Source organism: Trachemys scripta, chromosome 12 (assembly GCF_013100865.1).
Source record: "Trachemys scripta elegans isolate TJP31775 chromosome 12, CAS_Tse_1.0, whole genome shotgun sequence".
In the NCBI taxonomy this organism is placed as follows: Eukaryota; Metazoa; Chordata; order Testudines; family Emydidae; genus Trachemys; species Trachemys scripta.
In genome coordinates, this window is record NC_048309.1 from 1284619 (window position 1) to 1296781 (window position 12163).

The 12163-nt window shown below is 51.3% G+C and overlaps 1 protein-coding gene across 1 annotated transcript in view; it reads left to right on the forward strand.

Annotated features, from left to right (window-relative positions):
• The window catches only part of CTNNBL1 (catenin beta like 1), a 92698-nt gene extending 81570 nt beyond the window's left edge, over positions 1-11128 (forward strand). The window contains exons 14-16 of the mRNA XM_034787124.1: positions 5701-5838; positions 6473-6545; positions 10893-11128. Coding sequence (XP_034643015.1) covers positions 5701-5838; positions 6473-6545; positions 10893-10981 — 300 coding nt within the window. The 3' untranslated portion in view covers positions 10982-11128. The remainder of the gene's footprint in view (positions 1-5700; positions 5839-6472; positions 6546-10892) is intronic.
• The last annotated feature ends 1035 nt before the right edge of the window (positions 11129-12163 follow it).

The following is a 12163-nucleotide window of genomic DNA, read 5'->3' on the forward strand; positions in this document are numbered from 1 at the left end:
TGGGAAAACCCCTCCTGTTGGTGTGGTTAGTGTCTACACTGAGGCGCTGCAGCCATTTAAGTGTAGACAGACCTTCAGAATGGTGCAGTGGCATTCGTGACAGTCTGAACTGGTTCTCTCCCACCCTGCTCTGCACGGTCAGTCCTAACTCTCCTCAGATGAGAGAGATGAACTGACATAGATGTGAGGAGAAGGGTGTGGAGCATCTCTAAGACCCACTTTGCCACGCTGTGCAGAAAAATGTGATCTCTCTACATGGTAGTAGCAGATCCGTCATCTTTAGATTTTGAGTCTTCACGTGACACTCTAGGCCTGTCAGTCCTCCCTCATTAGTGTGAGAGGAGTTCATTTGAGTTTCACAGAAGCCCATCTTCTTGCTGTCTTCTCCCATCAGCAAGGGGCATCTCAGTGAATATTGGTGGCAGATTAGAAATGGCATCTGTGTCTCAGTTGGAGGGAGCAGCTTGACGGCTCAGAGAGACACAAAGTGGAAAGGTGGCTATTTGGTGGTGTACTGCGAGACAGATGAACATTTAAAGGGGGCTGTGGTTAAAAAAGACTGTAAATAAACGGCACCTTAGTACTGTACGTATCTCCCTGCAATGTGTCTCATGAGTTGTATCTGCTTAATTTGCTGGTACACAGCAATTTTGCCTCACTGTCAGTGCGGCAGAGCCTGTTCTGTCTATGGACGGGACAAGCATCTTCTTTGCATAATCAAGCAAAGAGCTGAATGCTGCTCCCCAGATCTCTTCTTGGTAGCGACGTACATAAGAGAAATAATGACGTTGCCTTGATGGGAGAATATGGGAATTTTTGCAATACCTTCGTAAGCAATGTGCGACTCAGTTTGCGCGCTCACTTGGTATCCCTACCCGCTGAGTGTTAAGGGGTTAATTTCTCTCCAGGATGGGGAAGGTGAATATCATGTACGCCTGTCTAGGTTGGAGCCAGTTACGTTATCAGGAACTGACTGGAATCAGCACAGGTGAATAGTGCGTCCTGAAGCGACAACAGACGTTCCAATGACTGACCAGTAGCTTTCAGCGCCTGGGAGCCGAGGAAGCTGACCGTGTGAACCGAGCGTGGCCAGGAGTCTGTTGGTGCCGCACATTGAGGGTCAGAGCGTGACTGAGAGGCTGATGACACCCAGGAGCCCCAGTGAGAGTGGGGGAGATGACTCTGCTATGGTGACCTGTGACTTACGCTTGGCTTTGCCATTCGAACCTGGACCCTCCTGTGCTGTAGTACAGCTGTCCGATCAACACTGCCTTGTTCTGTAAAGCCTGTTCTGCCGCGTTGCCCCCTGAAAGGCCCAGCTCTCTGTCAGGAATCTGAATTCCTTTGGACGCTGTGCAGAGGCACGTGACTGTAGTCCGAACGCCCACGTTGTGTTGCCAGGCGGCTTGCCCCTGTGAAAAGCTGCGCTGAGGGCCTGGTGAATAATGGGGTATTCCCAAAGAGACTGTAAAGGCTGGGGTGTCGAACCCCTGTAAATCCACAACTGGCTGCAGTCCCGGCAATCTGAGAATCTCACCCGTTACTTTGTGCTCAGTGTACGAATGGAGAGCTGTCGCGGGCGATAGGCCACGGGGGCGCAGGGGGTGATGAAGGACTTGCTGTGAACAGAACTTTGAGAGCATTTAAGGGGCCAGCACATCCCTAACAGACTATGTACGTTTCAGGTAGCCAGTTGGTGTACCGGGAAGTTAATAGGAGCTGTGGGCGGGCTGTCAGGAGTCCCCCCGTTCCCCTTCCTCCCCCCGCCGAGCATCCCAGGTATTTGACTGGCAACTGTTGCTCTCCAGCCACAGGGTAAACCTGGAGCTGAGCAACCATTGCCACACAGGGGGAAATGTCTGGGCAAGCTGCACGGTGGTGTAGCCACAAGCTCTCCCCACCCCCAAAGACCCTACATCCTGGGGCACAGTGAGCTCCTGAAGAGCTTACTTCGGGGTGTCCGGGCCCCCAGCACGGTCTGTAACCCTCTAGAACTGCCACTCTTCCCTCCTCCCCCGAAACAAGAGAGCCCACTTTGGTTCTGCTATTGGAGACCTTTGTGCCTGTGGCATGGTGGGCAAGTGTAGAGGGGAAACAGGAAGACGCGTTCGCCCCAGGACAGATTGGGCATCTCCCTTGAACTCAGGAATAAAGGCTGCCCTAGGAGCATAGCTTTAAATCTGAAAAGTTCTCCGTCCCTGCTGGGGCTGCCGCAGAGCTCCTCGTACTGCATGGGCTTGTCATTGCACGAGTCTGTCTTCCTGCCCGTCTCCCGATCAGGCTTGTTTTAGTTGGGCTTGAGGATAGTTGTTTTTCCTTTGTGGGATTGCCAGTGAGTGACGACTCACATGCAGCAGATAGAGCTGTAACATCCCACTCCGCAGTGCCGCCATCCATCACGAGCGTGCTCGGCCTGAGAGGCCTGGTGGCATCCGGCGACCTCTTTGCAAGATGCCAGGAAGCCTGTCCTAGTGCCAACCTCCTGAACTCGAGTGGGAGGGAACTCAGTGCTTGCATAACATTCAGAAGCCTTTCCACAGGCAGCAACATCCTGCTTTTGAACTCTGCACAGCCGTGTCTGTGTCCATTCTTCAGAGAACTGGAGTGTATTAAAGTTACCGGGGACTGCTAGAGTCCAGGAAAAAGAAGAACAGGAGTACTTGTGGCACCTTAGAGACTAACAAATTTATTAGAGCATAAGCTTTCGTGGGGTTTTCTGCCCCTTGGGCATCCCCGTGTTGTCGATAACCCAGTCGACTTTAAAGCCTTTTCTGAGTCTCACACATGGAGTCCGTCGGAGAGGACTAACTTCTTTCGTCCCACATATGGCCGGGTCAGGAGATTTGTCTTCCTTCCCCGTTTTGGAGGCATTAGTTGAGTTGTCTAAGGCATGTAGAGCCGTCACTGAGAAGAGCCCTTGACTATCTGAAGAGGAAGACTAACAGGGTAGCAGACTGTAGGACCCTGCCTAGGAAAGCAGGGCTGGGGTTTCGAGTCACACGATTAAGATGCTGAAACCCTGTGTTAAGATGCAGGGTAAATATTAAGCTCTTGTCTATGCTAGCGAGGGTTTGCCGGTAGAGCTCTAATGGCTAACCCTGCTCGCGGAGAGACCGCTTATCCTGGCAAGAGCTCTTTTGCTGGGGTAGCTTATACCTGTTCCCTGGACAAAATAAGCGATTACTGCCGTTCTAGCCGTGTCTAGCACAAAGATCTCCGTCAGGAGTAACCACACTCCTAACTGACAGGTGTTGGCAGTATCTCTAAGTGTACACCAGGCCTCTGCCGGCCTGACAGGTGGGCACAGTTAGCTCCAGCCAGGACCGGAAGGTGGAGGGAGTCTCTCTTTGGGCCCCGAGACGACAAAGGAGCTAGGGCAGAGGAGGTCCTGGAGGAAGACTCTTAAGAGCAGGGCAGGGACAGACGCCTTAGGATTGTTAGTATTTTGGGCAGTGGGGAGGAGTGAGATGGATAGCTTAGCGCCCCCTCTCCTCCTTACAGGATTCTGTAGGGCCCTGGTAGCTTGATTCACTGGTGCTGGCCTGCTGTTAAATATCTCACCAGGACACACACTGTGCTTCCCATAGATGTGTTAAAGAGGGGCTATGCATGAGGCATCTGCTGAGGGACACCTCCTGAGCACTGTCTGTGTCCTAGCTCAGCTTGTCTCCAGCAGACGCTATGCTCAGCAGTTTGTAATGTGAGAGTCTGTTGCAGAGGTGGGAAGGGTTAATTCTCCTCCTGGTGACTAAGGGACTCTGCCTGTAATTGTATTGCAGAGTTAGGCTCAGAAAGACAGAAAAAGTTGGTAGCCGAAATCAGCGTGTGGCACTTGTGACCTTGTGTGCATCTTTGCCTGCGGCACGCACACACACAGGACGTTCTCCTTGCTGAGCATTGCAGGTAGAGTGTGCTCGCTGGTGATGGCTCTAATGAGGAAATATTGCTCTGCTGGTTTGTGCCCACCTGCCAGACCACTGCATAATAAATCAACAGAGCTGCAGAGCGCTCGCAGGGCCTGACAGGCTGCTTCCTTCATTTTCTAAAAAAAACTCCACTGTGAAGATTGTGAAAGGTCACACGTGCCAGGAGTTACAGCTGGTCTCTCTGAAAATGGAGGGTACATACCTATGGGGGTGGGTTTGGTGGGCCTTTCCCAGGAAGGGACTGTCTGAGTTTATTGCTGGGTTAGCCTTCGGCGGCACTTTGGAGAAAATGTTCCAAGCAGTGGGATGACTGAAGGGGGTGACTGGCTTTGAAAGGAAGCTCTATCTGGTCCTCCCTGTAGGACAGGAAGTCACCATGCTGTAGAACCTTTCCGAGTGGGAGGAGTAAAAGGGGATGAGAGCGGTTCCCAAGGGATCCTCCTCCGGCCCCTTCAAAAAAACCCAAACAAACCAACCCCACACTCCTCTTATGCCAGACGCTCTTCCTGTCCTGAATGGGAACTGATCATGCTGAAATGACTGCTTTGGGTAGCATTCCTTAATGTGCTGTTCTGCATCGACCCCTTGTAGTCACTGTACCTACAATGCCCCAAGACTATCTGGCAGAACTTCAGTAGGTGCGGGGAGGGATAGCTCAGTGGTTTGAGCATTGGCCTGCTAAACCCAGGGTTGTGAGTTCAATCCTTGAGGGGGCCACTTGGGGATCTGGGGCAAAATCAGTACTTGGTCCTGCTAGTGAAGGCAGGGGGCTGGACTTGATGACCTTTCAAGGTCCCTTCCAGTTCTAGGAGATGGGATATCTCCATTAAATTAATTAAATTAAGGTGCAACTGGCACAAAAGCCAGTGGAGCTATGACTGTTTGTACCAGCTGAGAATCTGCTGCATGAATGAAGCTGGAATAGCCAATAGTTTAGTGGTGGTGAATCCGCATACTGTGTAGACCTCTAGGCTTGGTTCTGTCTTGTTCATGTGGCCATGAGAAGCATGGCGCTCCAATAGACAGGCCTTTGAGTCTGGTGAGGGTTAGTAGCAGCCCTTCACTAAAAAGTGACCTTGAGGAGAGAACTATGCACATTTTTCACATCAAAACTGGAAACAGTTGAAATTGATTTTTTTCACATTTTGTCATGGAATCAGAAATCAGCCTGACTTTGAAATACTTACAAACTTGTTACTGAAAAACAAAAACGTGCTCATTTGCAGGTGAGCACGTTTTAGAGGCAAAGGATGAAAGTTTGCTCAGAAGTGAATGGAATTGAGTGAAATTAAATTCATTTTCAAGAGAACTATAATTTTGTAAGAAAAGTAAATGAGAACTCGCAGTTTTAAATGCATAAAGTATGGTCAATGAAAGAGTATTGGCAAATTTTTGCAAGTGTGAAAATCCTATGAAATGGAATTGGGACCATTTTTGTTTAAAGAACCCACCTTCCCCTTTTTTCCTAGTTTTACACAGCCTATTTTATGGGGAAATGTCAGAGATTCTTGGCCTGGAGGATGGTGGACACAATGGCTGAGTTCAAGAGTTTGGGGGGTGGGAAAGCAGAGGGATCAGATCCTAGGAGTTCGGTCAGAGGCTCCATTTCCTAGTGGGGGAAAGCTGTGAATGTACGGCAAAGCAGATAAACCCTCTATAGTGAGATTACAAAAATGCCAGATACTTTGAGTCTTTTGTTACATGTACCATAGCAATATGGGGGTAGGGCGCTCTCTTGATCCACCTGATGACACCTCCTTGTGCCATCCATCAGGATATGGTGCGCCGGGGGGAGATAATAGATGATGACATGGAGGATGAATTCTACCTCCGTCGCCTAGATGCTGGTCTCTTCGTTCTACAGCTCATCTGTTACATCATGGCAGAGATCTGCAATGCCAGCGTCCCCCAGGTAAAGACACCACCCACATCAGCCATGGGCTTCCAGCCATGACACGCAGGGCTCTGAATCCCCTCCACTGCTCCTCATCCCTACAGAAACTTCTCTGCACTAGATTTTTTTTTTTTTTTTTTAAAGAAATCTACTCTCATCACAGTTGCACCAGTGGTAGCAACCATGGATGCACTAATGGGCCAAGAATGCCAGCATTGTTAGCACCACATCATCTAGACCAGCTCTGAGTAGGGCCAGCAGTCCCAGAGGTAGAAATGTTGGGGCCCTGTCTTACCATTGGAGGTAGTGCAATTTCCCAAAAGTCTCATGTAGGCCCCACCTAGGTCTTCTGTAAATTCCCACGGTATCTGATTCTGGCTAGGGGTCTCTCAAACCAGGTGATGTGCCCCGATTCTTTGTGCACACGAATATGGAGCTTTGTGGGCTGGGGGTGGGCACACCTTTTGCAAACCCATTGGATGCGCCTTTCAAAACTTGTCTGACTGTGCACTGAGAGAAGTGGGCTTCTGAAGGTAGATGGGAGTTTAGAATGCTCAGGATTTCTGCACTCCTGCCAAGAAAATAAGACATTCATGGTCTCTCTGCAGTGCTGGGAATGATGTCTGTTTGTCCTCTCTTCTCTCCCTACCAGATTCGTCAGAGAGTCCATCAGATTCTGAACATGAGAGGCAGCTCCATCAAAATTGTTCGGCACATCATAAAGGGTGAGTTTCTCTTGCTCACTGGTTTGTAGTACCCCAGTCATGTGCCTTTGCCCAGGGCCATCCTCCCTGAGAACAAGGGAATAGACAGAGCTTGTTCAGACTTAGCAAAGTTCTAGTTGAGTCTCATCTTTCGTTCCCATGGCCCTGCCCCACCCCATCTGTAGCATATCCGTGTCCATGGCGTGTTAGTCTTGCTCTTAGCAACAGATTAATATGGATTAGGGCGGTAAAGTATCGCTCTCCAGTTTTAAGATGTAGCTGTTGTGATTTGCAGTCCTAGCTTTAATGTCGTGTTTGCAATAAAGCCGTGCTTATTTGGGCTCTACCATCCCAGCTCCAGGCCATCCCATCTCTTCTCCAACATAAACAGTCAACTGAATTGAGGCGCAGGAGGGCAGAGACACGGGGCAGGCTGCAGAGATGATCACCCGCAGGGAAGTTCCCCCTCTGACTTGCCACTCCAGGTGGCTGGTCCGTTAAGAGTCGGCTAAAACAGCGGTAAATTCCCTGACCGCCCAGGCTGCAGTTCCTTACTGTACATGCGGCCGTGGCTGGCTGACCCTGAGCAGCTGGGTTGGGATCTGTGGGTGCTGGGGGATGAGGCTCTTCCCTCTGAGGGGAGGGGGAATGTCTCGAATGTGGTGTGGGGCTGTGAGTTGTGCCACTGTCAGTGCATTGATCAGGGCTGTCCTGGCTCTGAGTCCAGAGCAAAGAACAGCTGCTGGCCTGTCCCTTCTACCTGACAGCGTCGGTGCGGACAGGAAGAGAGAGAAAGCAGCTGTTCCCCCCAACACCCCTCCGTTCAGAGGGGAGGGCGAGGGAGTGAGCAGTGCACTGGTGCCATGGGGAAAAGATCGAGGTGATTAGGGACTCCGGGGTCCTCGGGAGTATTCTGGCTGGGGGCCCTGGACACTGTCCAGCTGCTGCGGGCTGGCAGCCGTGGTGCAGAAGCTGCACACGGAATAGCGGGGCCAACCTGCACTCCAGGCTGGTGTTCAGATGTCAGGGGTCGTGCACTTTGGGCCAAATTCATCCTTGGTGTCACTCCGCTGGCATAACAGGAGCTACCCCAGGAATGAACTTGGGGAAGCTGCCTGCCAGTTGGAGTACCGGGTTTAGTCTGGGGGAGTGGGGGGAGGAGTCCAACCCACCCCTTGAGAGGCAAGGGGCGGGACCGGGGGGGGATTTCCAGCCCTTGGCACAGTGGGAGCAGGAATCCCGCACTGCAAAGTGGCATAACTCCAGCACCACCCTTGTGGATAGAGCCGTTGCTGAAGCCTCCCCCAGCCTTCCTTCCCCCCCAAATGTCTGGCTCACTCTCAGGGTAGGCGCAGTCTGGGATCGCCCCTTCACTGCATAGTCTTGCTTTCCACTCCGTGGGCTTCTCTCTTGTTCCATTTTTATTTTCTATTTTTGCATACTAATTAGGTGCCTGCTTTTTAGTTTGGTTTTATGGCCTACTTATTCTCCATGTTTCTCTGGCAGCTGATGGGTCCCTGGGGCTTGCTGCAAATTGCTTATCATGCAAGTGAAGCAGTAGGCCTCTTTTCCTCCAGTGGTTTTTCAGTGGGGGAGGAGTGGGCAGGGGAATAAGTGAATCTCTGCAGATTGACCAGGCAGTCCCCTGGCCTGTTCTCCTGAAGATCAAGCCGCACTTACAGCTGGAGCGTTCGTGTTCTCTTCAGGGCTTCAGGAGTACTTGGACTGGAAGGGAGCAGATTTTGGAATGGAAGTTTGGCCTAGTAGATAGAGCACTTGGCTGGGACGCAGGGGACCTGGGTTGTGTTTATGCCTCTGCCACTGGCCTGCTGGGTGACCTTGCTGAGTCACTGCCCTGCCCATGCCTCAGTTTCCCCATCTGTAAAATGGAATTGATGACCCTTTGTAAAGCACTTTGAGACATACTGATGAAAAGGGTTGTATTAAATTGTGGTGGTGGTATCTAAGCTGGTCTCTACTGAAGGAACAATTGTTTAAATAGGGGCAGTTGCCCTTACAGGGAGGAGCATGGACTGGTGATTGCTGACCATAGAGGGGCCAGTCTGTCCCGCCTCTGCCCCCTTGTCATGCCATTGCCCCAGCCCCCAAGTGGGCCCTCCCGTGGTTTCAGAATGACGTCCTGATTGGTGAATGAGGCATCAGAAGCACCGAGATGCTACAGGGATGGGCCCACTAGGAAGATAGCAGGGAGGGAGGAATGTGTGTTAAAAGTTAAACCAAAGCCTGTTCTGTGCTTAACCAAAGAGAAAAGGTGAACGCTTTATAACAGCGCAAAATTTGGCCCATGTTCCTTCAGTGTATGTTCTTGGCTGTTTCCAATATCCTCTTATAAACCTGGAAATATTTCCCTATTGATGTTGACTGTTCTGTAACCATTGTATTTTCTTTTGTCTAATGAAACAGAAGCCAATCGTAGGCACTTTCTGTTTGCACAGTAGCAGCAGTGTGTACAGCTCTGAGTAAGCGCTGATGGGGCGGGAGTTCACACACACACACACACACACACACACACACACACACACACACACACACTTTAAATAAATACATTAAAACCCACTCTCATTGGGTTTTTATCTGCTTTTTTTCACTTCATGTCATCAGCTGTTAGTGACCTAATAAACCATTTCCCAGCAAGTCGTTGTGAGGCTTAGTCTGACAATGCTAAATGCTTAGGAGAAAAAAAGAAAAAAGTGCCGCGCTTTGGGCAAAACCCAGAAAGTCTGTGACTTGTTCTCGCGTGGGAGATTTCACTGGCTGGGGAGGGGATTGGCTGGTAGTGGCCCCGTGGCGATTACATCGCTTGAGGCAAGTGCTGCAGACGCTTTTTCCTTAAACAAATCCTTACTATCTAAGTGAGCCGTGATCCAGCTCTGCCAGTGCCTCCTGCTCTCAGAAAATGGCCACAGGTTCCTGCTTGAAGTGAGAGGAGCTGAGTAGCCTGGTGTTGTCCCGCGGCTCCACCGCCGGGCAGTGCACTTGGGATGGAGTCCCTCCCGGCACTCAGACGGGGTGCAGAGTTCCCCTCCGTCCGCTAGTGAGCAAAGGCCAGGCCACTTGCTGCCTCGCTCAGGCACTCAGAGTCACAAAGGCCAGCGAAATGGCCTGCTCGGGGCAGAACCTGCACCTCCGCTTATTTCCCTGCGGGGACGGTGGCAGTATGTGGAACGCCTACACCCACACACACACACCCCCTCAGCACCTGGCGTTGGTCTCTTCCAGGAGAGGAGTGTTACGGGTGGGCTGGGCCGTCACTGTGCTCACGATGCTCCCCCAGGCCGGGATGTGACCGAGAGCCTGGCAGCAGAGAGAGGGCATGGCACTGGGTGCAGCGCCAGGCAGCTGGAACAGGATCTGAGCTGTTAACCACGGGGTGGGAGGGGGGCTGTTCTCTGCTTTGTGCAGGAGAGCCCTCTGTCCTCAGGTGCTCCCCCCACCTCCTTGTCTCCAGGATGCCAGTCAGACGGACCCACTAGCAGCAAACCGCGGTGGCACCGGGCATCTCTTGTCGCAGAGACTATAGCAGTTTATAAATATTAAACGGATTTCTCCCAGAGGCCTTGGCAAAGAGCTCTCTGCTTTGTTTGTGGAGACAGAGAGGGTGCATGAGAGAAGGCTCCCACACCAACTAGCTTCTCCCTGTCCCCAGCCTTTTCAGTGCTCTTATAATGAGGGCTTTGATGGAGCTCAGAAATGTGTAGCAATGCTGAACACATAAATATTAAAGCAAACTTTCTTCTGCCGTGTTGCCATTCAGACACTGAATACAAGCTGTTCTGTTTGTTTGGGAAGAAGGGGATGCATGAGAGGAGCCAGAGAGGCTGGAAAACATCTTCCTAGGCAGACAGCTTCGATTCACTGAGATGCTCGTGTCCTCAGCCCCAAATCTGCCTTTTGTTTTGTAATAATGTGTAACGGTGCAGGGTGCAGTGCCTCTGGCTCTGACCCAGATCTAATGGGGGGGCTTTGAATGCGGCTTGGAGACAAGTCCTAAACTGTCTCCTCTCCAGATGATGAGGCTGGGGGATGTACTCGGGACTAAAGTTCTGGTCTCCCTGCTGATGTCCACCCTGCTAAAGAATGAGGGAGAAGACCAGGAGCACCTATTCTAGTGCCCCATCCTTTCAAAACAAATCTTGTAATGAGGAGTCAGTAGATGTTTAACATGCAAAGTTTTAATCACCAGGAAAACGAGTCCATCTCTGTCCCTTGGCTAACTCTCCATCAGGCATTGATGTGAGTTGTTCACAGGCCAGGATATAAGTTTAGGTTCTGCAGGTGTGTCGCTGCAATAGGGGAGGCTTATCTGCCGTAGCATCTTGCTCAGGGCTTGGTTTTGTTTTTCTGCAGAGTACGCAGAGAACATCGGGGATGGGAAGAACCAGGAATTCCGGGAGAGCGAGCAGAAGCGGATTCTGGAGCTGCTGGAGAATTTCTGAGAACTCTGGGGTTGAAATCTGTGCGTCTCATGACGAGGATGCAGCCAGCACGCTGAGCCTTTCCACCGCCTGCTGCCCAGCAGAAATGACTTCTCGGTTAAACCAGTTCTAATAGGGATTTCTGAGACATTAAAGTTCCTTTTTTTATTTCTTGTTTGATGTTTTCTGCCAAGAGACCTCGGAGAGGGGTTTGAGAGCATCGCAGACACTAGAGCAGCTTCATCCTGTGGCCTCTCTCCTGCCTACTGTTGAGAAGCAATCCCACAGCCTGAGGGCGTTGACAGCAGAGTAGAGGGGAAGCCTGGTTAGCTCGGGGCCTGGTAGTGAGACGCTCACCTTCAAGTAGCAGAGTCAAATCCAGCCCAGGGGAACACTGGTCAGGAATGTTACCACATTTCAGCAACTTGTGGGATGGTCTCAGACAAGTTCCACGGGACACACGCTTCCATAAGTGGCCCTGATTGGGCGCTCTTGTTGCTGGACTCACTGGGCCATGGAGACAGAATTCCCCTCTCCTAGGGAGGCTTAGAGAGCCCTACCTAGGTTATAGCGGGGGTTAAACCAAGAGGAACGGAGGAGAGTGCACTTGCTCCGAGTTGGGTAAACGGTGCCCCTCAACATCTCACCCTCCTGTTTCAACCCACTGTCCCCCCGTTCTGTGGATAAACAGGACTCTGGCCCCTGAGCTATCGATCCGTGAATGCAGTGCTGGTGGGAAGGAGAGCCCCAGATGCAAACTGTCCCAGCCGCACTGTGCAGGTCTCTGTTCCTTTCCAGGGAGTCACGGCAGGTGGGTTGCCTGTGAATTGCTGATTGCAAAGAAGCTGACCAAAGCCCTTTTCTCGCTCGCCCTTCTTCACTAGCAGTGTCATTGCAGATGTCAGCCAGCCAAACCCAAGTGTTTCTCTGAGCAGCGGCACCCAGCTGGGACGGGAGCCTGCTCAGAGCATTCTTGCTTCCTTTTCTGTGCTGCTAGAGTTAATGACGGTCATCACAAAACAGCAGAGCTCCAGTAAGCTGGGCTGTGCCTAATTTAGAGAGATTTGCATGCTGGCAGCATTCATTTTTTATCTCAGAAAAATGTCTTGTCAGGGAAGCTTAAAGGGTTCCTTCAATCATGACTTCAGGAGGCACCGCTGGCCTGGCTGTGTTGAATGCCATTACTTGGGGATCAGCAGGGGA